At 43.5% G+C, this 27,218-nt stretch overlaps 1 protein-coding gene across 1 annotated transcript in view; it reads right to left on the reverse strand.

Annotated features, from left to right (window-relative positions):
• MYT1 (myelin transcription factor 1) overlaps positions 1-26,857 on the reverse strand; it is a 116,901-nt gene extending 90,044 nt beyond the window's left edge. Inside the window, exons 1-3 of the mRNA XM_063120970.1 lie at positions 26,804-26,857; positions 9,503-9,557; positions 3,423-3,453 (exon numbers count right to left, since the gene is read on the reverse strand). Of these exons, the coding sequence (XP_062977040.1) occupies positions 3,423-3,453; positions 9,503-9,557 (86 nt within the window). The 5' untranslated portion in view covers positions 26,804-26,857. The remainder of the gene's footprint in view (positions 1-3,422; positions 3,454-9,502; positions 9,558-26,803) is intronic.
• Between the last annotated feature and the right edge of the window lie 361 nt (positions 26,858-27,218).

Consider the following 27,218-nt stretch of genomic DNA (forward strand, 5'->3'; position numbering starts at 1 on the left):
GGGCCAGGATCTCTTCTCGATCCTCCCAGAGTGCTGGACACGGAATAACGGGCTCAGGTTACAGGAAGCCAGATTCCGGCTGGACATCAGGAAAAACTTCTGACAGAGCAGTACAACACTGGAACCAGTTACCTAGGGAGGTTGTGGTCTCTCGCACACTAGAGGCATTCCAGAGGCAGCTGGACAACCATAGGGTGGATTCCTGCATTGAGCAGGGGGTTGGACTCGATGGCCTTTAGGCCCCTTCCAACTCTACTATTCTATGATTCCATGATTATTCAGGCATTCTGAACCTGAATAAGACAATAGTCATGAGGAGAAGAGTGCTCCAGTCCTGCCCCCCCCTCTCAAATCGTTTTTGTCATTCGTTTTCATGAAGGACGACCTTGTGAAGTGGGGAGCCTCTTGTACCTGTGGAGGCTCCATGCAAGCCAGAACACAGATCTTTCAGCATTCTCAAACAGAGAAGCTCCACAACGAGGCTCCATGGTGACAGGAGGTTCTCCTCTTCACAAAGTCACCCTTCATGAGTAAGGAACAACAAACACAACGAGGGAGAGGCGTGGGGCTGAAGTGCTCCTTCTCCCCACACTTTGGCCCTCTTCGGGCAGTTCAGACTGCCTGAATAGGGCTCTATGCTTTCCAAAATAGGGGCACATTAAAAAAAAAAGGCACAACTAGTCTCATCATCCTTGTGACATTCATAGCCATCGCTCAATGTTGCTCCCCTACTTCTTGCAACAGTGCTAATTTCTTTTATCATGGCCTCCTTTCCCTTTTGTCATGCAGACACAGCCTCGGCTTCAATTAGTCGATTAATTGTCCAGTTAATCAGGCAATTAGAGCACAGCTGCAGTGATGGCGGTGTGCAACCCTCAGAACTGCCCCTTAAATATGTCACCAGCTTCAATTACTACCTCCACTCATGTGTTCAGCAATAAAAGGCAGACAAGTAGTGTGCCTGCCGCTCTTTAAACTGGTATCTTGAGAGAAACAGCAGGATCTCAGAGCAGAAAGACCCTAGGATGCCGGGTCACGTAAGGTCCAATTACTCTTTGATGCGGTGTGTGTGTGTGTGTGTTCTAATGAAAAGGGAGAGGAAAGGCAGCCTCTGTCATTTGCCCCATGCTACAGAGTTCTTCTCACTTGAACCTTGGCACTCGGATATGTTTCTAATAGCGCTTGGTCTTTCGTGAGCCTATAATTTACATGCTCTTGTGTTCCGAACTGTGTTAAGTTCTTCAAGAGTTTCCTCGATTTCTCTCATGGTGCTCCCATCATGGGGGCATATTAGAGAGCACCAAACTCTCAGAAAACAAATCAATCTTGAGGTAATGAAAGAGTGAGAGGAAAAGATGATGGCCAACCCAGTGGCAAAGGGGGAAGCGACAGCTTTCATTCGTGGAACGTGGTGGCCTCCATCTGTCTCAGCCTGTACTGGATGATCTTGTACCTCTCCTGCATCCTGAATGAAATCTCCATCCATGGATGGGTCCAGAGGGAGGCGGTCTTGAGGAGAATAGGGGGTCACTGCGGTGGTTTCTCCTTAGGCCTTAGCTAGACCTACCTGTTATTGCGCAATGGAGGGGTGAAGATCTCGCAATGTTTTTATCGCGAGATCCCCCCCTCTGTTTACACGCAGTGCGTCATGTCAATAGCACTTATTAACACCCTGGGTTTCCCAGGAAACTCATTGCACTAGCAAGTGTTATTGATGTTGCACAAGCACTAGTTTCTGCTAGTGCAATGTCGATTGCGCTAACAGTAGTACACTGTTGAATCCTTCCCATGAGAAGGACACAAGAACATAGGAAGCTGCCTTCTATCAGATTTCCATCCAGCCCAATATTGACTGTTCTGACTGGCAGTGGCTCTCTAGAGTCTTAGGCAAAAGTCTTCCCCATCACTTGCTACCTGATCCACTTCTCTGGAGATGCCAGGGTTTGAAGATGGGACCTTCTGCATGTGAAACATATGCTGTACCATTTTGCCCAATTCGCAGTCTCCAGTGCTAGTTCTGATTCCTTAGCTGGATATCTTAGGAACATAGGAAGCTGCCTTATATGGAGACAGACCCATCTAGCCCAGTATTGTTGATAATGATTGGAAGAGGCTTTCAGGCTGGACTGTTTCTTGTCCTACCTGGAGATGGCAAAGCAGTTGCTCTGCTGGAGAGGGTTCAGAGGAGGGCAACAAGGATGATCAGGGGTCTGGAAACAAAGCTCCATGAGGAGAGACTGAAAGAACTGGGCTATTTTAGCCTTGTAAAAAGAAGACTGAGGGGAAACATGATAGCACTCTTCAAGGATTTGAAAGCTTGTCACACAGAGGAGGGCCAGGATCTCTTCTCGATCCTCCCAGAGTGCAGGACACGGAATAATGGGCTCAAGTTATAGGAAGCCAGATTCCGTCCAGACATCAGGAAAAAATTCCTGACGGTTAGAGCAATATGACAATGGAACCAATGACCTAGGGAGGTCGTGGGTTCTCCCACACTAGAGGCCTTCAAGATGCAGCTGGACAGCCATCTGTCAGGTATGCTTTAAGGTGGGTTCCAGCATTGAGCAGGGGGTTGGACTCCACAGCCTAATAGGCCCCTTCCTACTCTACTATTCTATACTTCTATGGTTCTACCACTGAGGCACAGCCCCTCACCAAGGGCTTCAGCAACCTTGCTACCTGCCTCTTGCTTGGCCATACCATACAGCAGTGATGGGTGGAGGAAGAGGGCCACTGTCTACCAGCTCCACATATCCTAGTATGCTAATTTTGTATAATTTACTAGCTTTGGTTCAAAGTATACTCTGTCAAGGCTGTGCCCTCCTGGACTTCTTATCGCTTTGAGAATGACGCAAACAAAAGGGCATTAACTAGTTAAGCACTTTTAAGCCACACTGATTTCAATGGAAGATTTAAGTATGTACATGAAACTGTCCAGGTGAAATCAATAGGACTTAAAAGAGTTCTAGTTTACTTAGAATGTGTTCTTTAAATTGCCAATGGGTGCAAATGAACATCCTCAGCAAAATTTTGCTTAAAGTCACAGTTTATATTTTTGGTGGTGATTTTTTGGGGGGGGGTTTTTTGGTAGAGGGGGTACAATTTGGCCCTAATCATGGGCCTCTTGTTGTTCTGACTCATGGATTTATGGAGTAAAATATAAAACGTCTTATGTTCTCTGACCAAATTAAGTATGAATTTACACATGTGTGACATCAAACAGGGAAGACCTGGCGTGTGTGAAGGAGCCATGCCAGACCAGAGACTGCAGAGTTTCTGTTTCAGCTCATATCACCTCGGGTACAATAATTTTCAACAGGAACAGTTCATGCTCTTAGCTGAGTCATCAAGTGGTGAGGTATCAAGAGAAATACATGTATGTGTGAATCAGCCCTGAGGAGTTGAGAAGAAATTTTCCTTACCTCACCTCCTGGCCGATGAGTTCTGTAGGTACTGAGGTGTATGACGGAGAAGAAAAAAAGGAAAACAAAACAGAGACAAGACAAGTGAGTAAAACAAGATGTCTATCTCCGGTGATTTCTAAAGGTGGAGCAACACATTGCACTTGCCACAGAGCTGCCACTGAAAACAGTATCCCATGTTAAATAAAGTTGCATCATACCCATTCAAACCATTGGTCCAAATCGTCCTATACAGTCTACCCTTGGTGCAAGTTGAGATCTGTTTAGTACCTAGTGGAGGCTTAACATACTGAAATTTGCACAGTTCCTTTGGCGTTGCAGCTTAAAACTGTTTCAGTCTTTGAAGTTCTAATACCACGCTCTAACTTTCTTTTGCCTCCACCCATTGGTTTAACAGCCAACCTGAAGAACAATTCTGGAGATCTCCAAAGCTTGTTTATGTCTTTGTGACACTTTGATTGGTCCAAATAGAGGTATATTACCTTATTATAGCTTTTGGATTCTCCAGCCACCCAAAGGACCAGCACAGTGAACAACCATTTTTGTATGACTAGCTGCAGCTTTCTGAGGCTGCAGGTGGAGATGGTTTTTTATCACTAGCTACCTGGTCTATTTTGACTGGAGACACCAGAAACTGAATGAGATCTCCTGTATGCAGAGCATATGCCAGGGTGGGGAACGTCACATTTGAGGATTAAATCTGGCCCTCACAGGCTTCCAATATCCCCCCCGCCATGGTTCCTTAGATAGCCACTCCCCCTTCCTTTGGCCCCGGGCCCTTTCCCCAACCACCAACCATCGGGTGGTTTCCTAGATTGTATGCAGTTTTCCCTCCATTCTAAAAGGTTGAAATTAGAGGTGTGCTCCGCTCCGATTAGAATCGGAGAATCAGAAGCGAATTGGCCTGCTCCACCTTGCCCAGAGGCGGAGTAGAAGCGGACAGCGGACCCTTAGAAGCATGGCAAAGAATAGCGCCCATAGGCGGAGCGCTTCTCTTTTCGCAGAGCGATCCGATCACAATTTTCGAAAATTTCGCCCATAGGATTGCATTGCAGAAAAGAATAGGGGATAATTGTGTTGTTTTTTAAGCTATCTTTCTGAAACTTCTTGTGCTTAGGGAGTCGTGGCTGGGGGTCATTTTGAGCCTACTCTCAGCTCTTTGCGTGGTGCGGTTCGCTTGCTAGAATTTTTTGGAAAAATCGGGTAAAAAAAGCAGGAGAGGTACCTTTTTGAAGTGCTGAGGGGCAGAGTCAACTCCCGGTCATGATCACATGATCCCAAAGTTGGAGGAGGGGATAGGCAAAATGGGTAACTTGGGATACTGGGAAACTTCTCTTCTTAGTCTGAACGGACTTTTCCCAGTGTTTTTTAAAACCCACCAAATGCACAAACACAACCTGAAATCATATACTAAGCAAATAAATAACAGATAGGAAACACAGCACTGCTACCCACCCTAACCTTGGTGAACAACTGAATAGATGTGGTGCAAGGGGAGGAGGTCCCCTAGGGCATGTGGACGTGCCCAGTGCACTCCTTGGAAGGTCATCAGAGCCCTCCAAAGAGTAACCCGTGGAGAGACTGAACACTGAAGCTAATGCCTATCATGAGTTGAAGTGTAAGTTTACTTCTTAAAGACTGCTCCCTAGACAGGGACAGTCAAAATTGGCACAATTCCCCCTCCCCCTGGGCACGTCCACTTCCCTCTTACTGGTAAAAGACAGATATAGCCTTTAAAAATTTTTTTTTACTGTTGTTTATTCAGCAACACTGCTGCTTTTAATTCCACCCCTCCTTTGTTTATTTATTTATTTATTTATTTATTTATTTATTCCATTTTATATTTACACCCCATAGCCCAATCTCTCCTGGCTTTTCCTCTTCAGTGAAATCAGGCAGGCTTTCATTGTGGTTCAACTCCTTATTGTTGTTGTTGTTATTATTATTGCTATTAATATTAATTAGTACTGCTATTATTAACATTATTATTTTGTTGTTGTTTAATAATGGCTGTGATCACAGTGCAATCAATCAACTCTGAAGCAAGGATCACAAAGCTTTACTCTTATCCTCCTAGCCTCCTAGTTAGTTATGGGATGCAAAAGAAAAGGCATCTCTCTGTGTTGCTCCCACCTCACAGGGATGGTTTGCATTACTGGCTTTGAAACTATCCTTGGCTCACTTCCTTATGCCCCCAGAAATGTCTGCTGCCTGCCTGCCTTCCCTCCCTCCTCCCCTGCCCACCTCGCAGGGATGGTTTGTGTGTGTCTTGCTTTGACTCAGGGGATAAGTCCTTCCTGCGCTCACTTAGACTTTTGGAAGTTCCAAATCAATTTTTCAAGTGTGGAAGAAAATTCATATAGGTTTATCTCTACTCCCCAATTCATGGCATGTTGGGATTTCCTTTGAAATGGCTCCATTGAGCTGTCTGCAGCTTTAAATCCCTGAGATACTGGGGTGTCCGATTTTCATAAATTCCCCAAAAATCAGGGGATGATGGGATTGGCTTGAGTCTTGGCATGCATGTGTATCCATGGATAATCTATCATGGTGCTGAGTTTGAGGTTTCTAATGTGAAAATTGACGGAGATATCGAAAGGGATGTGAATTGGGGTTATGGGTGGTGTGTTAGAGGTTTAAAAATCAGGGGATGATGGGATTTGCTTGAAACTTGGCATGAATGTGGATCTAGATGGCATCTGTGAGGGTGCCTGCTTCCAATTTTTTTATCTGTCAAAATGTTGGAGAACAGTCTATGTCTGAAAATGGGGTGTCTGATTTTCATAAATTCCCCAAAAATCAGGGGATGACGGGATTGGCTTGAGTCTTGGCATGCATGTGTATACGTCCATGAGGTGTCATGGTGCCAAACTTGAGGTTTCTAACTTTAACAGAAAAAAAGTTGTAGACTTTTTTGGATTTCAATGCAAGCCTATGGGGGGGGAAAGCGGAGCTCCGATCCGGATCCGGAGCTCCGCAGCGGAGCGGAGTGAACTATAGGTGGAGTGGGGTGGAGCGAAGCGGCCCAATCCGCAAATTGCAGATGTGGAAGAGAAGCGGATCGGGGGGTCCGTGCAATGCCGTGCAATGTCCAAGTTGAAATGCCTCTCCTAAGGATGACAGTAAGAGCTTTAAGATTACAATATGCTGGTAATTTGTCCTGTATTTTTGGCTCCACCCTTTTTCTGTTTAGCTCCCCCTGGTGGTGGGTAGGAAAAGTGATCCTACACGTTACAGGGATGCCGACTTCAGTGGCAGCCTTGTGTTGCACAGAATTGAGTAGCTACACCCTCAGTAACTAACGTAGCCTTCAAGGAATGCTGCTGGTCCTAGCTACCGTGCAATTACAGAGATTTTTTGCTGGCAGAGTATTTCAAGATCAAAAGGCAAGTAATGGGCTAGAAAACAGAGATTGAATATGACAAGCAAATGCATTTCATATTATGAGATTTCAAAGCATGCTGAGCAACTCTGCTTTTCTAGGGTGTTCAAACTGAACTGGCTTCTTTCAAAGGGTTGGGTTTTTAACACTTCCTGAACATTGAGCGTATTGTTTCATGTTGAACAAACTAAAATTTCCAGGCACAATCCAGCCAGTGTAAAGCACTTTTGAGTCCCATTGATGTCAGTGGGAGTGATTTAAGCACATGCTTAACTCTCCCATTGAAATCAGTGGTCGGTATCCAGTGCGACACTACTGCTAATGTAAATTATGTTGTGCTAGTGTGAATGACCTCTAATGCAACTCCAGTAGGGTTTACTGGCATGATGGGTTTTCCAGTAAGCATTATTGGAGTTGTTTACACTAGCACAATGTAATTTACATTAGCAGTAACATCACATTAGATACTCCCCTAAATGCTTAACTTTGATTGGAACATTTATTTATTTTTTGAGGGAGTGCTGTGATTTTGTCCCGTCCTCCAAATTGCAAATTAGGGAAAAAAGAGAGCACCTAAACAGAATTCCATAATATAAAACACAGGTGTGATTTCAGTCTTGTGGGATCAACTTCTTTTTCTAGCAGAATCCCTTGGGTCCACAGATGTATTTTAAATTTATAAAGCAAGAATGCACATTTTGGAAATCTTAACAGTGAATTCATAACAAATCTGTATTAAGTGTTTCGGACTATTTGTTTTTGCTTAAGACCAGAAGTCCACTAATCGACTGGAAAATACCTTCTGTCTGCCCCTGATTTTTTAGTACATTTATATCCCTTCGTTCTCGCATTAAGAAACTCAGGGTGGCATATATGGGTTTCCCAGGAGGTCTCCCATCCAGACACTGACCAGACCCAGACCTCCTTAGCTTCAGCACGGTGCCCTCAGGCCATGCCCTGATATAATGCAGCTTCAGAGAGACATAGTAGCATGCATTATTTCCAAGGCTGCAATCCTATGTAAACTAATCTGGGAACAAGCTCCATTGAAAACACTTAGATTTTCAACACTTAGAAGGAAGAAAATATGCATAGTATAGCACTGTGATTACACTAAACTAATTCTGTATTATTGCTGGGTGGGTGCATGTGCCTTACATCGTTGGTAATCCTGAACTCTAATAATTGTATGAAAGGAGGCTATTTATCCTCAAAATATTCTCCATCCTGCTGCAATTCCGCTGGCAGCACAATCCACCCCCTCCCACCACGAGCACAGAATTGTGTGTGTGATTCCCCATAAGGCTTAATGAGCCCTTTTAACTGCCCATCCCTGCTGGCTCTCAGCTGGGTGTGCACAGAGTGCCAGTGATGTTGGCATGCCTATGGCAAAATTCGGTGGTCCCGCTGTTTCCCAGGGCTGCAAAGGCAGGCGACTTGTGCTCTGAGCACGAGTGATCTGTGTGCCAGGGCACTGTTATGTACAGGCTGCTCTTTGTAACTAATGGCTAGATGGATCCCAGTATGCGGGCAATATCTGTGCATCCAGCCAAGAACTGGTGGGACAATGGGAGGGAAGGTTTTTTTTTTTTTTTTTAAAGGCTTTACTGTGGCCTCTGGAAATTCCCCTCCTGTGCACACATTTCTGTGTGCATCTAGAGTATGCCTGGTGGATGGGATAGATCATGCTGATCGTTTGTCAGTTTCATTATCTTTTTAACATTTCCCAAACTTTTAGATAAAAACCAACTGTTCAGCAGAATAGAGTCCAAACTTTCCCCCACCCTACCTCCTGAAGGGGATAAATTAGCATTCAACTTACTGAAAGCTTTTTGAGTATCGAACAGTAAAGCAAAAAATGTAATTTCAAAAAATAATAATCTGAACACTAGTTTTAAAAATCCTTAAATGTTCATGTCAGATTTTTGAAATTTGCACATTTAGATCTTGCAGCTAAAAGTGTTGTTATTTTTGCCTGGGTTATAAATCATGTCACCAATAATTGAGCATACATATATGCCCTTCCATCCATCCATACCAACACACACCATGGAGAGTTCACTCAGAACTGAGAAATCAAATTTAAACATCACCATTTGGATTTTGGATGTTGAGAGTTGTGTTGTTTTTATGTTCAAGGCAATGATCAGGCACCCAATTTTATATGTCAGGCTTTCTTCCTTCTGCCAGGTGAAAAGCATGACGGCATTTTGCTTTCAAAGTCAGAAAATAAATAGCAATCAAGCTTTGAATTAACAAGTCGTTTGTGTTCAAATCCCCACCACAAGACAGCCTTGTTTGCTTCTGCAACATGCACAGTTTCTGTCTCGCTCTCTCAGATGTATGACTTCAAAGCCTCGGGCCGAGCACATGCGATAAAAGTGATCTGAAGCTATCAAGATTTCTATGAGGCAAAGCATGTGAGGCCGCTGCTTTTTAAAGAAGGAAAATGGCAGGAGGGAAGAATGTGGATTGGAAATGTTTTGTTGCTGGCTTGAGTGTCCATATCAGTCATTCGAAGAAAGTGCTTGGGAAAAGTTGTGGATGATGCGTGTATGCACCATTTAAACACACACACACACGATCAAGATTCTGGGCCTCCAACAGAAGTCCATTTAGATGAACCACACAAAGTCACATTGCTTGTTTTAACTTCCTGTGCACATAATTCCACATGGGGGAATAACAAAGTGCTCACCTCTGATTGCCTTTGATCGTGTACGTGCTCGCTTATCGTCATTCTCTAAACTCATCTGGAATCAAACAACAACAGAATTAACATTTTATTTAATGAAAACAATTTGCAATCAAAGCTAATGTGCCCCTGGAAACCATGAGCCGAATTGCACAAAGGCGGCAATGATCTAAGCCATGAGCCCTCTGAGAAATAATCTCAACGCGTGGCTAATAAACAAGAAGACCACTGCTTTGGCACAATTAACACAGGAGTAAGCCGTGGCTCAGTTTCCACTTGACATGCCACTGTGTGAAGGCAGCTCTACATGGCAAGCCACGTAGAAAGGAAGTTCTGGCCGTCTCAAACATAGTGTGACAAATTGAACAAAAGAAATTCACATTCTGTAGGCCAGTAATATGTAAAGTTGATGGCCAAAGAACCCCTGAGCAGCTGCTATAGAATCCCTGTATCTTCTGAGGGTTCTGGAGCAAGTTCTAAGATGCACACACAATTCACAGGTCAGATCAACGTTTGGAAAAATTGATATTGATGGGCAATCTGTTTTTCAGGGAAGTATGTCTACCTTTAGTGATCATGTTGAAGAAAATAAGCGGCTTTCTACTAGGTTAGATCTTTGGTCTAGTTGTCTACTCTGACTGGTAGTGGCAATTCAAGGTCTTGGGCAGAGATCTTCCCCATCTCCTACAGAGCATCTTCTAAACGGATCCCTTGGGTTAGCTCACAGGAGATGGTGAGCTTTTGGTGCAGGTTGGATAATCTCTTGGTGATGAAGGTGAACATGTTTTTGATCGCTCAAATGGGGATGGGGTGGAAATAGGCCACAGTAAAACATGATTACTAGTCAAAGTGGCCAAAGTGCACACACCAGAGGTATTTGGAGAAGGACATTGTCTATAGGTGTTCCTTTCTATGCTAATGCTAGAATTCTCTGAGCTAAGAGGGGCGAGTTGGGGTGTTTGATTTTAAAGGAGAATACAGATGTAATGGATATAATGGAAACCTACAGGAATGGAGTGAACCAGCGGGATACACTCATCTCTAGATACAAACTCTATAAGAAGGATGGGTAAGGGACTACTGGAGGTGATGTTTTTAATTTAATTTAATTTTTAAAATTGTAAGCCACCTTGAGTGCAATTTTTTTTTGGTGGAAAGGTGGGCTATAAATTAAGTCAATCAATTAAAAAAATGCTTGTGAGAATGAGTCATTGCACTCCCCTTGACATATATTTCTCTGGTTTCATTGAAGCCATGTTTCCTTTGTGTTTTTTTTGTTCAACTATGAAAGTATGGGCCAGAGAAATGATATCATGGTTCACATTGTCTACAATCCTCTAGCAAGGTGACAATGAAGATTGCTCAAAACTGAAACTTTGCTCAGACAGATGAATGCATTCAAATATCCTCTCTAATTCCGGAACATCAAACATAATGTTTGGTAAGGAACAGCATCATGAATAAATAATATTTGCAACTTCCAAGGGCTGGAAGTACATTTATTAATTAAGCATAATCACACTGCAGTGTGTAATACAGAAGGGGCTAGAGGAACCACATCTGGGGCAGAATGCTGTGAGAATTTTACAGAGAACACAGCTAGCAATTATTGGTGCATTCACAATAATGTGACAGAGAACCCCCAGTTGAAATTCAGGTCTAGCATGGAACCAAAAGGATAATGTATTTTCCTGAGGCATCCATTTGTCAGGGTGTCTTATACTAAAGAAATCCTGACAAATGGATATCAGCTAAAGCTGAAATAAATCTACTTTCCAAATATGCAGATGTTTGCAGAATATTCACCAAATATTTGATATATGCCTTTGATACCTGGGATTTAATTACAACACTTTTTGCTGGACTTCGATATTTGACTTCAATATTTGTTATCCGGCAGTATTTGCTAGCAGATGTGTAATGCTGTCTCATATTTGACAGTTGACAGCTTATGAGATTTCGTATGTTATGCTTGCAAAAATAAAAATATAAGAAATGCCAGCAAACCTAAAGGAAAACGTGCAAATTTTGAATGTCGAGCTAAATTTTTGCAGTCAAAAAGCAAATTTAGATTTCAGATTTAAAGCTCAACACCTGAAAGTTGGCAAAGTTTGGAATATTTCAAAATATTCATAGCTTATGTTGATATTTTACTTAGAAGTGTCTAAAATATGAATTCACAGCTTCTCTGGACAGCTTATTATTTAGCAAAGTGCTCTGAAAATTGAAATGTCTGTGTCCCCAGAATGTGTCCAGTGTCCCCAAAATACACACATTTTACTTTCTCCCAGAAAAGTGAATGGCTCACATGCATTCCTATGGGGGAAAAGAAAGCTCTGCTCTTGCGGACGCATCTGTATGGGCAAACCCTGACCTCAGCCCATTGAGTGGCATCTGGCAGAGGACACAGTGTATCTTCACAGTGGAGTCTTCAAAATATGCCTTTCTATCCCTGCAATATATAGAGTACTGCTGAAATACTACATTTCTTCCTCTTCCCTTTACATCCCCTTTTCCTTGCATGTCGTCTTTTTAGATTATCATTGTACAGGCAGGGATTGCCTTCTTTTACTGACTGCATGTAAGACTTTTTGGCTGAGGAGCAGGATAAAAATACTTTAAGGGTGCAGGCCTATGGGAATGACGATAAGCATCCGAATTTGGAGGTTTACAACCATCTAATGAAGAACAGGAGGAGCAGTAGAGTCAATCTTTGCCTCCGCTCTTCTCCCGCTCTGCATTTCAGCTAGACGGGCTTTTTTGCCCATCTAGCTGAGGTGTTGATGAGGGGGAGGGATTCCTCATAAGCCAGCCTCCCAGTCCCCTTCCTTTCCCATCTATGGGGATTTCCCCTTTACCTTTCCTCCAAGGTCCCTGCAAGGGGGAGAGGGACAGGGTGGGGAACTCAGACTCCATAGAATCCAAACTAACCTATAATGCCGGGTGTTTTGTTCATTTCCTATTAAAACCGTGTCTGCTGCACATAGATGTGCCGTATAAACAAGCAAGTCAGTCGAAGTGTAAATCCAGGGCTTGTGATGCTCGTTGACATGCAATGCCTATACATTCTAAATACTGCATATGTACTGTGGTCTTAAGGCAATGGGGTAGTGATAGTGGTCTACATGTGACATGAAAAGAGGCTTGTGGGGCGGGTGAACAATCTCCTTTCCCCTGCATTACCTCTTGGCACTCCATCACTTCAGTTGTGTTTCTCCCAGCTCATGTGCAGGGTTAGAGCTGGGCTTGTGAAGCAAGGGGTTTGGGCAACAGTCTCTAAGTCCCCAAGGTGGGAGAGGGAGAATATGGTTCTGCTCCTCTCACTTGAACACCCCCTTTGATGTAGAAACAAGCCTCTTGTCCTGCTTCATACATGGATGGAGCAGTTCCTTGAAGAACAACAGGCTGCAGAGGTTACGTCTCACTTGGACCCTAGGAAACGCTGCTTTCAGGTGCAGCGGAAATGTCATGGGCCCAATGGGGCAAGCCAGGGGGAGGTTAGGTTCGCCTATTGGTTTAGTCATAGAAGATTTCATCACTACAGTTATGGGGCATGATATGCCAGCTCTGGAGAAAAAGAAAGATAGAACTGAAACTCTAAAACGGCTGCATTGCGTTGTCAAGAAAGACTAATTCTCTTCAACGTGCATAACCCCAGATTCAGCCTTCCATGCAAAGCATGGCCCTGCTATCAAATGCTGACAGCATCCCTTGTGTGATGAGACGGCACAGAAAACGATGCCACGGAATGAAATGAAAGGAGAGGAGTGTGTGTGTGTGTGTGTGTGTATTTGTGTGTGTGGAATAGTACGGCTGAAGGCAGCAGCTGGAACATGAGCTGTGTGTAACGGCACGCGCTGCTTCCCCTCTCTGTCCCTTCCCTGGCAGAGCGTCTAATAAAAACAAAGCGTGCTGCCTTCCTATTGGCATAGAGTCATGAGTAAGTGCCAGTTGCCAGCCACATGATCGCTCCTTCTTCAATGAAGGAGGGAAAAAAGAGGCTGTTCTTAAATAGGGAATTGTCTGCATCCATATCTACAGTACAGGGTTAACCTGATTGAATTCCCACTTTTCAGGGACCCCTAGGAACTGTAGGTCTCTAAGGAGGGTAAGGGCCTCTTACACAGCTTCTCAGTACCTCGCCAGATTAAAAAACCCAGGATTCTTTAGAAGAAGCCATGACTTTTAAACTTGTATAAAACTGGCACCCAGCATCTACAAAAGGCCTTCCTCAGTCCCGCGTCCATCATTTCCTTGTACCAGGCTGGTGTACTTTTCTCCTAAGCTTCACAAGGGAAGGGTTGCTGCCAGGAGTTTGTTCCCTAAGTTGTTTTTGTTTCAAATGCTGAAGGATGACAAAGCGTCCTGAAGTGCCGTCCGTGAACCGAATGGCTCAGATGGAATTTCCATGCATATTATTCTCCCTCGCGGTAATGTAGCACTAACACACAATGATTTATACTGTGTGATTTGCTAGTGGGTCTGCTGGAGAGGGGGAGGGGAAAGAAATAATAAAAAAACAGGGGTAATTTATGCATCCTGTCAACCACAGTCTTGCCGCGCCACCGCCTTATGAGCCCCACGTATATTACAACCTTCCCAATAACCCAAGAAGACAATTACTATAATTTCTATTTTTAAAGCCTCGATTCCCTCTGGACCGATGGCTCACATTTAAAGTGTGGAGAAGAGCAGGTGTCAAAAGGACTTCATTACATTTATGAGCCTTTCAAATATGCCGTTCCTGGTGTTCACTAGAGTTAATGCCTTCCGAGGCATGCCTCACAATAGAATTAATATTTTTGATTGCTGGATGGCTGTGTGTGTGTGTGTGTGTGAGAGAGAAAACGTGTTTTCGAAAATGAAATCTAGCATGCTTCTCTTTTCTCCCCCCCCCCCCACTTTATTTTGTCAGTTTTCCCAGGGATATTGGCAAACGTTCTGCTGGTTCTCAAGCATGCCTTGGCAATTTGGATTTCATGCAGAAAAAAATATTTTTTTATAATAATACAAAAGGGGGGGGGTAGAGCAGCAAACAGAAAAGGTTGCAGAAAATATAATAGGGCAGCATGCAAGCTGCTAAGTCCTCTTGATGGACATCAACATCCGTAGCTTCCTTTTTTCTTTTCAGCATCACCTTTCTCCATTGGTAATTGAGAAACATAGAAAGGAAATATCTAATAAAGCACTTCCTCCCCAGTTCTGGTTGCGGGGAGAGGGGGGGAATGACAGCTTTGGGTTTACAGTTGCAACACTTTTGTGATGGCACAGAAAGCTGCATTGTCTGTGTCGTGAGTTATTTGAGATGGCTCCCCACCGCCACCACCACCAATAGAGCATGCTTCTGAGCGGTCCTCAGCTTTTAAAGGAATCTTCTTAACCCAAACCTTCAGAATGGGATGTGCACTTTCTCGTTTTTGCTCACCAACTTCCTGCAGCTGGCTTTCCTCCTGGAGCCTAGCCAAGAATTTTGCACCCATGTGCCCAGCTCTTGTCGTTTTTAACTTACACGCATACACAGAACTCTAAAGGAGCTATCCAAAGTGAGGAAGCTTGTCCCCAAAATGGGTTCAGCATCTTGGTTACCTCCTTTAGAGTTCTGGATGGTTCTGACTGAAACTCAGAATGGATTCACAGCTTCGCTGGAACAGGAGCCACCAGCCTCTACTGGATGAGCTGATGGGAGGGATTAAGACAAAATAATAATAATGGAAGAGGTGGACTTTTGAGCTAGGGCTTGAAGGAAGAGAGCTAGTGGCACCTTGTAGCTATTTTGGGAGGGAGAGAAGGAAGGAAGGAATTCCAAGCATACAGAGCAGCAAGAGAGGATGGAAAGAATCCTTTAAGAATTCTCAAAGAAATCAATCAATTTCCATCTAAACATTAGGAGAAATTTGCAATGCAGAAATCCTGCATTGCAAACTCTGCATTGAGCAGGCGGTGGTGGTACTGGACTAGATGAACTCCAGTTTCCCTTCCAACTCTATATTTCCAGGACTTGATGAACCTTTGGGAGGCTTAGGCTGGTAAAGCTGGAGCAGTGCTTGAGTGACAGGGTGGTAATTCAGACCCAACTTTTGTTATAGACCCTTTAGCTACTGTTTTTAGAAGACTATGGGGGGGGGGGCAGAGACAGGGGGCATGATTGATGGAGGACTTGTGGAGTTCATTAAGGTCCTCCTACTTTTCCCCTTATAGTTCAAGCATGAATGTACAAAGGTTGTGGGAAGGGAGAGATCAGACCAAGTAGCTAAGGATGGGATAAAGCCTTGGAGAGCAATTGGTTAAAAATGACTAGGAAACCTCATTTGAATTGGGTTGTGTTTGCACCCCCTTGGTCTTTAACGGGAGGCCAACGTGGCCAGGGTTGTTGACTGTTCAGGGGGCAGAGTTCCTTTTGTGAGGCCTATGCAAACATGCCAATAAGAGCCAAGTTCTATTCCCCCAAGGTCAGCGTTAATTCCTTATGTATATTCACGAACACTGAAGAGCTCGGAAGTCAGAGCTGACATCTTTAGATGGCAGAGAGTGGGGGTGGGCTTGGCTGGCGGTCTAAAAATATTTATTTGACATGTCAGAACAAGAACAGTAAAGACAAAAAACCTAAAAAACCACCCAAGTGTTCTTATTTGAATATGTATCTTTTAAAAAAGGTCCTGTTTCAGCTTGGCTACTGGAAGACAGACAGAAAAAAAAAAATAGGTGGGAAAGAGGAATTGAAATCTTTTAGTTGCCCCTCCTCCCTTATGACCTGATTTTGCCCAGAGGCAGCAAAAAGCGGAGGAAGGGAAAAAAAAAAAACGGGTGGGGGAGGGAGAAGAAAAGATAAAAGATAACACATTTTACCAGCAAAAGGAGTTCAAGACAACACCTTTTCAGTATGGTTTCTATTGGATTATCCTACCGGCACACCAAAAAAGGCAGTTTTTTTTTTTGCAAATATCAAGAAAAAAACTTCCTAGGAAAACACTATTGGCCACAAGGCTGGATAATTTATTTGATATGTTTCTTATTGGCTTACCCCAGTACTCAAGAGAGCTTTCGATATAATTCAAAATCATTACATATATACTCAATTAAAAAACTGCAACGCCAAAATGATTAACCTGTAAGTACCAAAGCAGGACAACCAAATCAAGAGCTGTGGCATTATTATTATTATTATTATTATTATTATTATTATTATTATTATTATTTTATATAGCACTCTCTGACAAAGTGCTGTACATGAGATAAAATAGGTCAGCAGTTTGCAAAAATGCAACAAATACAATAATTCTAATAAAAGACCTTAACTGGATTTAAAAGAATATAATGATAAAACTTTAAAATAAAATCCACATAAAATATAAAAATAACTAAGAGAACACATTCTACCTTAATGATTATGAACAATGGATAAAATCCAATTAAAGCCCTACTCAGGATAGATTCATTGAAATGAATTGGACCCAAGTTAGTCATAACTAAACCCCCTGACATGACCCTCTGACTAAGTCACTAAATGCCTTCACTATCAAATAAGCCTTACACAAGCGTCTAAAGTGTGAAGTGGAAGAAACATACTTTCTGAGGAGATCCAGTATTTCCAAGGGGCTAGCAAAAACCACTGGGGAAATTAGAGCTGGTGGGGGGGGAGAGACATTGGTTCAATTTGCATGTTAGTACAAATTTTGCACCTTTGAACCACTATTGCAACCAATCTCCAGTTATCCTTTGAAATCCGCAGAATTCTGCAATGGAGCTTTCTAACAACAACAACAACAAATGTGTACAAAAAAGTTATGTTAGAGGAAATAACATTAAAAATGCATTGTATTATTCTCAAAATTTGAGACAAACCAAATGTAAGATTAGAAAAATGAGAAACTGAGAGAAACCAAAATTGATAGAATTGTCCATCCTTAGCCGAAATCAGCAGAGGAAGCTATTAATGGCATTTAACTGTGCGCTAGCCCCGTTCACACAACCATATTCATGGGTCATGCATCTGCGTGTGGGAACAAGATCGGAATAGTCCAAAAGTGGGCAAGTTCCAGATTTCTGGGCGTATAACTTCCATTGGCCCTAATTAGCATAGTCCATGGCAAGGCATTATGGAAGTAGTAAGGCAAAACATCTGGAGAGCCACAAGTTGCCCACCCCTGGAATAGAGCCTGTGCATAGAGAGAGAGGTGAGTCTGGTGCCACCATGCCACCACCCACACATTCACTGAACGTACATATTGAATGACTGAAAGGGATGCTGGATGACAGTTTTTCCTAGTGTTAGGAAAAACTGTCCTAACTGTTAGGCTCCTACACTAGAGGCATTTCAAGAGGCAGCTGGACAAATGAATGCCTCTAGTGTAGGAGAGCCCACAACCTCCCTAGGTAACTGATTCCACTGTCGCACTGCTCTAACAGTTATAGTCCCCACTAGGTAATGGGTGCCTGTAGCTTCTGGAGATATGACACATCAAGACCCATCCTTCAGAATGACCCTGAACTTGAAGTTTGAATCTTGGTTAAAGTAGTCCAAAGGAAGCAAATGGGCATTTGCTGAAATAGAGATAGAGGATTTATTGTTGGCTTTAGAATGTGATATAAAGTCTGGATGTGTTTTATAAACTTGCATCTTTGTACATCAGTTCTGTAGCTCCCAGCTGCAGTTTCATAGATATCTTCTGAAATCCCCCCCCACTATTTTTCCTTTAGGGTCCTCCCAGCTGCTTGATTTAAGTTCTCCTGACATCTTACCCCTTGTGAGTTTTGTTCACAGCTGAATTAACTAGCAGTTTGCTGTTTTACACCCCCCCACACACCCTGTTAAAGGGCTCTCCCCCCCCACGTGGCCTGTATGTGGTATTCACCAGCATTGCATCTTGGGAGCAAGGTGGCTTGTTCTCTCATCCCTGGGCCTCAAATTAAAAATTACTACTGTGTGATAAACAGCCTAACGAAGCTGGCTTGTCAGTTTTCATTTGCAGAAATGAAGGGCACAAATGAAACATTTAACTATGTGTGATCAAGAGAAGTTTCGTCCGTGAGTGTGGAGCGGATCAGAAAGCCCTGCTACGAGGCATTGCGCCTGGTGTGCAATTTGTGGCACTGGCATTTTAAGCAGAAGGCCGGAGCGACACAATAATATGCAGCTTTCTGACATTCAGTGTTTGGATACTGCTGGTGAGGGGAGATAATATCAGACATAAATGGATAAAATGAACTAGTAAGGCCTTTCCTAGTGTTGGAAGACCTAAAGACAGTAGCGCACGCACTGGTAACTTCTAGACTTGACTTCTGCAATGTGCTGTATATATAGGGTGACCATATGAAAAGGAGGACATGGCTCCTGTATCTTTAACAGTTGTATTGAAAAGGGAATTTCAGCAGGTGTCATTCATATATATGGAGAATCTGGTGAAATTCCCTCTTCATCACAACAGTTAAAGCTGCAGGAGCCCTGCCCTCTTTTAAATCTGGTCACTCTAGTATAGCTCCTGCAGCTTTAACTGTTTATTTATTTATTTATTTATTTATTTATTTATTACATTTCTATACCGCCCAATAGCTGGAGCTCTCTGGGCGGTTCACAAAAACTGTTGTGATGATGAGGGAATTTCACCAGGTTCTCCATATATACAAATGACACCTGCTGAAATTCCCTTTTCTATGCAACTGTTAAAGATACAGGAGCCCGGTCCTCCTTTTCATATGGTCATCCTATACTGTATATAGGGCTACCATTGACTACTGGCAGGCACATCTTACAGAGACTACATAACACCTGTCTTAAAAGAATTGCACTGGCTGCCTGTACACTTTCAGTCAGAATTCAAAGTGTTGGTAATAACATTTAAAACCCTAAACAGCTTGGGACCTCAATAGCTGAGGGAGCACCTCTCCCTATATATGTTTGCCCAAGACTTAAGTTCTGTTATGCTGGGACATGGGAGAGGGCTGGGTGACCATATGAAAAGGAGGACAGGGCTCCTGTATCTTTAACAGTTGCATAGAAAAGGGAATTTCAGCAGGTGTCATTTGTGTGCATGTCACACCTGGTGAAATTTCCTCTTCATCACAGCAGCTAAAGGTGCAGGAGCCCTGTCCACTTGACCAGATACAAAAGAGGGCAGGGCACCTGCAGCTTTAACTGTTGTGATGAAGAGGGAATTTCACCAGGTTCCCCATATATACAAATGACACCTGATGAAATTCCCCTTTCTATGCAACTGTTAAAGATATAGGAGCCCTGTCCTCCTTTTCATATGGTCACCCTATCTATGGTGGCACCCCAGCTGTGGAATGCCCTCCCCTTGGAGGACCGACTGGCGCTGGTGCTGGCTTCATTTCGGCACAAAGTTAAGACATGGCTTTTTAACAAAGCCTTTGATGGCTAATTTTACCAAGCCTGCACATAGTTGTAATTGTTTTAATTGGTTTATACTATTTTAAATTCTATACTGGTTTTAGCTTGATTAATGGTTTGATTTGTTTTTAGCTGTGTATATATTTTTTTATCCGTATGCCATTCTGAAATCCTTGTGATATAGGGCGGGATACAAATGTTTTAATAAACATTTCACTGGCCTATCCAGTGAAATTTTAGAATGTTTTAAAGATGTTTTAATCATGTATGGTATGTTTTTAATCAGTTTTTAATGTGTATTTTATATCATGTTTTTATACTGTTTGTTTTATAGTTTGAATGGTTTTAGTTTTTGTGAACCACCCAGGGAGCTTCGGCAGTTGGGCGGTATAAAAATGCAATAAATAATAATAATTAATAAGAATTAATAATAAATAAATAAATAAATAAATAAAATACGGTAGTATAAGCACAGCAATAAGTCTGGAAGAGCAAATTTCAAAATGTCTACCAAGTAATTCATTTCCTTTTAGCATCGGTCAAGTAGTTGGGCCAAGAGTTGACTACAGATGACCATATAGCAAGAGGATTCTTGTCGGAGCGCATGCAGCCTCTTGGTAAGCTGGTGGTATGTATGTATGTGTGTGTGTGTGTATCTATTATTGCATTTATATTCCAACTTTTTTCCTCCAAGGAACCCAAAGCAGCATACATAACCAACCTCCTCTCCATGTTATCCTCACAACAACAACCCTGTGAGGTAGTCTGGGCTGAGAGTCTGACTGGCCCAAAGTCACCCACTGAGCTTCCATGGCCAAGATGGTACTAGAATCTAGATCTCCTATTAAGTGATGAGGCTGTGTGTGTGTTTTAACCACGCTTCTGCACCTCAGCAGAAATTTTGGTGGCAGGGAGAAAGCAGGACAAAAGTCCTCACAAAGCATAACTAAAGGAGCATCTGGTTAGTCCCTGTGGGAACAGAACGCTGGAGTAGATGAATCTGATTCAGCAGGACTCTTACGTTCTCATGAGTGGAAAAATTCTCCTTGCTACTTAGCACGATGATTTTGAGTTAGGAATGGGTGAAAAATTCTTTCGTGTGTGTATGTGTGTTTTACAGATTTACCTGATTTGCTCCTCCTGTGCCTTTCAGTGAGCTAAGATAGATACAAAAATACAAATATTTGGGGAAAATGTGCTCAAAACTGCATTTCAGCAATGTTAGTTGCAAAATTGTGTCCATTAAAAATGCAAACAAAAATGCATACATTAATGTACGGGGATGTACGGAATTTTTTTAGGGATGTCCACGAACATTTTTCCTGTTTGCAAATGCGTATTAGTGGTAATGCACACTTATTCAAATCTTCCCCAGAATAATAATAAAAAAATAGTCTGCAAAATCCTTGCAACTCAGAAACAATCGCTATGGAATCTGCAAGTTGGATTCATGGAAATCTTCGCTCATTTGAATCATTGTGGATTTCTCTGACATCACTAAATTACAGAAAAAGTAAAGAGTGCACATTTCTGCAATGATTTGAAAATAAAATAAGACCGTCTAGAAATGGTACAGAACAAGCTTGATCTCAAGTAACTGACAAGATTGACAGATTTATCCATTCCTATTAAGAGGTCAGGCTTATTTTTGAAAAAGAAAATCTGCTGAAGGAACCAAAATATCTCTGGCTCTGTTCGGAAGAGACTTTAAACCACGGCTTTAAAAGCCTTATTCACTGTGGTTAAGAGCCATGGTTTAAGGTGTCTTTTCAGCGCTGTGGATACATAGCTGACAGTAACTAGTCCCAGAAACTGAGAGAGCGCTTGTAACTTTTATTGCTGCACCAGGTGCAGCTCTTCGTATCAATACAGCACTGTGATGTGGAAAAGCCACACCTGGTGAGGTTTTCCTTTCTCAGCAACACTTAAAAGTGACAGGAGACCTTTCAGGGTTTGGAGCTAGTGAGCTGAACAGAAATCCTCTTTGGCTTCTTCTGTGTAAGTGGCACAGTAGAAGCCAGGCTGGCTCAGCTGCCTTACATTGAGCCCATTGCTACCATCACAAGATGATGCCTTGTTGCTACGGGGACACAGGCCACCGTGTTTCAGCAAGATAAGGCCGGAAGTATCCCTTCATAAAAGCCCCCCTAATCTTCTGGCAAGAGAACTTAGCCCTGAACTTTTGACAGTTCCGCCTTCTGCCTTCCCTCCTTTTCAAAAAGTTGCAGCTGTATCTCTTTCCTTAAATACCCTCCTGTGTCCAAAACAACAGCACCGACTTTCTTTCTCCAACTTGCTTTCCTCTCGCTAAGACTTCTAATCAGGGCTACTTCATTCATGAAAGAAGGGGTTCATTTAGCTCTTCCAACGTTTTTGCCTTTCACCTGGCTTGTCAGGAGCGTCTTTCGACAAGCCCGTGTCTTAACGGGGAGAGGGGAGTCCCCCCTCAACTCTTTCAAATAGTTCCTCAATTCAGAGCTTGTCTCACTGATATTTATTGTGTCTCTTTCTACTGGGAAGGAAACCAATTTTGGAAACAAAAGGCCTTTGGTAGGGCCTCTGAGAGCTTTCAAACAATATTGCTTGAGCCACGATGTTTGGGCCTAACAGAAGGCCTCAAGCATGACCTCCTCAGGCCCAAACTAGATGTTATGTGGGGAGACACAAGTCACTCTGCTGACTTTAAATAAAGAAATAAAAGCAGTTAGTAGTAACCTATGGCTGCGAGAGCTGGACCATAAGGAAGGCTGAGCGAAGGAAGATAGATGCTTTTGAACTGTGGTGTTGGAGGAAAATTCTGAGAGTGCCGTGGACTGCAAGAAGATCAAACCAGTCCATACTCCAGGAAATAAAGCCAGACTGCTCCCTTGAGGGAATGGTATTAAAGGCAAAACTGAAGGACTTTGGCCACATAATGAGAAGACAGGATACCCTGGAGAAGAGGCTGATGCTAGGGAAAGTGGAAGGCAAAAGGAAGAGGGGCCGACCAAGGGCAAGATGGATGGATGATATTCTGGAGGTGACAGACTTGACCTTGGGGGAGCTGGGGGTGGCGACAGCCGACAGAAAGCTCTGGCGTGGGCTGGTCCATGAAGTCACGAAGAGTCGGAAACGACTGAACGAATAAACAACAACACCAGGTGGCCATATGGAAAGGAAGACAGGGCTTGTGTATCTTTAACAATTGTATAGAAAAGGGAATTTCAGGGGTTACTTGTATGCATGCAGCACCTGGTGAAATTCCCTCTTCATCACAACAATTAAAACTGCAGTAGTTCTGCCCTCTTTTACTTCTGGTCACTCTAATATAGCTCCTGCAGCTTTAACTGTTGTGATGAAGAGGGAATTTCACCAGGTGATGCATGCGTACAATTGACACCTGCTGAAATTCCCTTTTCTATACAACTGTTAAAGATATAGGAGCCCTGTCCTCCTTTCCAGAGGGTCACCTAATATGAAGACTGCGGGCATGCCTGGCACCAGATGTTTCCCTCTTTCAAATCACACTGCCTGCCTCTTTTTCAATGTTAGGCCTAATCGACACCAAGCAGGATATTTCACTATGAAAGTGGTATGAAAGTGGTATGTAAAAGGTGGGAGCCACACTACTGCTTTCATAGTGGTATTGAAGTGCACTGACAACTGTTGGGGGCCATTGACACATGCCATATACTGCTTTCATACTGCTTTATCCTACTTTGTGTGGCTCCAGCCTTTTATATACCGCTTTCATAGTGCAATATCCTGCTTGGTGTAGATTAGGCCTTAGTCAATCTCTGGGTCCCCAGATCTGTGCATCTACAGAGAATGTCCATTTTTAAGCTCTGCAATAGAATCAGAATTGCTGGTCCTTACTACATGTTATCTAGAACTGCTTTCTTAATCATAACCACTTGTGGAACACTTGATCGCTACTTTGGGTTGTACTCCTTTTGGGGAAACACACACACACACACACTGTGAAGGTGATGACTGTTAATTCAGACCATGAATGCAAGGGCCTAGATGGAAATGAGAAGAGTGTAGTTTTGGCCCCATGAATTCAAGGTTTGTCTGTTTCTTAAGGATGGAAGGATTAGGGATAAAATTAATATAGGTAATGTTGCAAACTAGCTGGAAGAAAACCAGCCATGGTTTCTCTTGTGACTTTATGCTCCTGCAGCTTTAACTGTCCAGTTCTGGGCTCCACAATTCAAGAAGGACGCAGACAAGCTGGAGCGTGTTCAGAAGAGGGCAACCAGGATGATCAGAGGTCTAGAAACAAAGCCCTATGAAGAGAGACTGAAAGAACTGGGCATGTTTAGCCTGGAGAAGAGAAGATTGAGGGGAGACATGATAGCACTCTTCAAATACTTAAAAGGTTGTCACGCAGAGGAGGTCCAGGATATCTTCTCGATCCTCCCAGAGTGCAGGACACGGAATAACGGGCTCAAGTTACAGGAAGCCAGATTCTGGCTGGACATCAGGAAAAACTTCCTGACTGTTAAAGCAGTACAACAATGGAATCAGTTGCCTGGTGAGGTTGTGGGCTCTCCCACACTAGAGGCCTTCAAGAGGCAGCTGGACAACCATCTGTCAGGGATGCTTTAGGGTGGATTCCTGCATTGAGCAGGGGGTTGGACTCGATGGCCTTGTAGGCCCCTTCCAACTCTGCTATTCTATGATTCTATGATTCTATGAACAAATTTGTATGTAGTGACTGTCCAGTGGAACTTTTCAAGGCATAGAGATAAGCATCAACATTAGCTAATAACTGCACACTGAACAGTGCAGAAATAGGACATTAGTTGATTAGAAAAGAAAAAAAGAACACCTGGCAACCATTAGAGTAGCCCATCAGTTAACAACTCTGACAATTCTACCTTGGTAGACAAGAGCGTATCTTGGCTCACTTACTTTCCCTATCTCTTTGGAGACTTTTCTGCTCCATCTCTGTTTGTCCCTGTTTGAATCACTCATTTAAAACACGCACAGAGTATTTATTTCCACCCCAGGAATAGCATTATTTACAAGCAAGATAAACACGGAAAGCTTTACAAGGTCTTCTCTCCATTTGCTCATCATTTCAGAAAACTTTTGCAAAGAGTTCAGTTGCAAACCAGTTCAAAGTTGGAAGAACCTATAAGCATCATGGAAGCATACAGAAGATCCAATTCAACTGTTCAGTCTATGGCAACACACACACACACAAAAATCGCAATACTTTTCTTTAAATATACATTTAAATATGTGATTATAATGAATGCAAACTTCAAAAAAAAATGGACAAGGTTTACTGTGCCAGGGCATGTATGTAGGGCAGGAGCACGGTAACTTTCTTTTCCCTGTTGAGAACCACATTCCCTCATAAGAACCTAAGAGCCCTGCTGGATCAGACCGAGGGTCCATCTAGTCCAGCACTCTGTTCACACAGTGGCCAAGCAGCTGTCGGACAGGGACCCACAGGTGCAACAGTACCCTCCCACCCATGTTCCCCGGCAACTGGTGCACACAGGCTTACTGCCTCTGATACTGGAGGTAGCATATAACCATCTGAGCTAGAAGCCATGGATAGCCTTCTCAGGGGCCATCTGTTGAGGGTTGTATGCTGGCAGTGGGCAGGGGCTGAAGTCAAGCGTGGGAGGGGCCAGAGTCAAAAGTGGGTGGAGCCATCCTTTTCCTTTTTCTCTTTCTGCCCCCCCTTCTCTTCCTGCCTTCCTGCCCCCCCCAGTCACCCCCTCCCTCCCTATACAACAGGCGAGCAGGGAAGGGACAGAATACTTTTGGCAGAAATCTGAACTGATTGCTTGGAGAGGGCTTTTGAAATTAGGCCAAGGGCTGCTTACGTCTCTAGGGTCAGAGGTTGCCCACCCCTGATGTAAGGGAAGAAAGGGCATCCATACTGATGTGCTGCAAGGTTAATAGTGGGTGATCAGGAACGTTCCCTCGCAATCTTATGCATGTCTACTCAGAGGTCAATCCTACTGAGTTCCATGGGACTTATTCCTAGACAAATGTGTATGACAGCCTTCCCCATTCTGGTGCCCCCCCAGATGTGCTGGACGACAACACCCATGATTCCCAGCCAGCTTGGCCAATGGCTATATCAGCTAGGAATGATGGGAGTTATAGTCTAAAACACTTGGAGGGCCACCAATTGGTACATGGGATTGCAACTTCTGTCTGCCTCTTTGGAATTTTGGAATTGTCAGGTTGGAGTGGCAACAGAAGTTGAATGAGTGGGTGGGCTGTGGGTGTGCAAGTGTACTGTGTGTGAAAATGACAACTGCCTGTGCATTCAGACTGTGCATCCAACCTCCTGTTTCAAAAAACATCCAGCCAGATGCCTCTAGACACTCGCTGGCACGAAGACAACAATCTCCCTCTGTACCTTGTCTCCAGCACCTGGCATTTAGAAATATTCTGCCATTGTACATAAAGGTCCAATTTAGCTAGCATGGCTTTATAGCCCTTGACAGACCCATCCTATTCCACATTTTCCTCCTTTTCTGAAACTCATCTAAGCTGGTGGCCTTCATCCCCAGCTTCTGCTCAGGCCTGGGCATGTGGTATGTGTGTGTGGTTCGTTCTGGCTTGTAGGGTGACCAGGTGTCCTACTCTGGAGAGGACAGTCCTCTATTTGAAGGTGTCCGGTCCAAGTCTGGTTTAAAGTCAAAGAACCATAAGGTGGGAGAGGCAGCTGGGGACTGGACGTTGCCCATCAACACTTAGCACCTCGATAGCAGATTGAGCAGGCACACAGCTGGTCAGCCTTCTCCAGTATGGTGAAATATTTCAATAATAGCTATTATTTCTACTTGTGCACCTATGCATACAAATTTACATGTGCAAATGTTATGCAGAGTAGTGTCCTCTTTTGGGGGGATGCATTCCTCTCTTTTTTGGAGGTGCGTACGTGGCCAACCTAGCCTACTGTGCTCGCACTGCTTCCTTCTGAGGAGGACCTGCCTTCTCACCTTGATGTGCCTGCTGTGGAGGCTTTTTGCTGTCTCGCAACTGCTGATCTTTTCTCCACGGGTCCACCTTTGACTCAGCAGTTTGCCTCGGTACTCATTTTCTAAGGATGGAAGAGAAATAGATAGCATCAGCAAAGAAGGCCGCAGCTTACGAAGGCCACGGGAAGCACTCTCGCTAGCACCGCTACGCGACGCTTCTCTAGGTGACCCAGGCTTCAGACTGGGGGGCAGTCAGTGGGGTTTTCCTCTCCTCTCCAGAGTTTGCATTGGCAGGCTGAGGGCCTTTCTGTTCAACCCATGCAAAAGATCGATGCCAGGGGTGGGCAACTTGTGGTCCTCCAGATGTTGTTGGACTGCAACTCCCATCATCCTTTGCCATTGACCATGCTGGTTAGGACTGATGGGAATTGCCATC

The sequence above is a fragment of the Elgaria multicarinata genome, chromosome 1 (genome assembly GCF_023053635.1).
Source record: "Elgaria multicarinata webbii isolate HBS135686 ecotype San Diego chromosome 1, rElgMul1.1.pri, whole genome shotgun sequence".
NCBI lineage: Eukaryota > Metazoa > Chordata > Lepidosauria > Squamata > Anguidae > Elgaria > Elgaria multicarinata.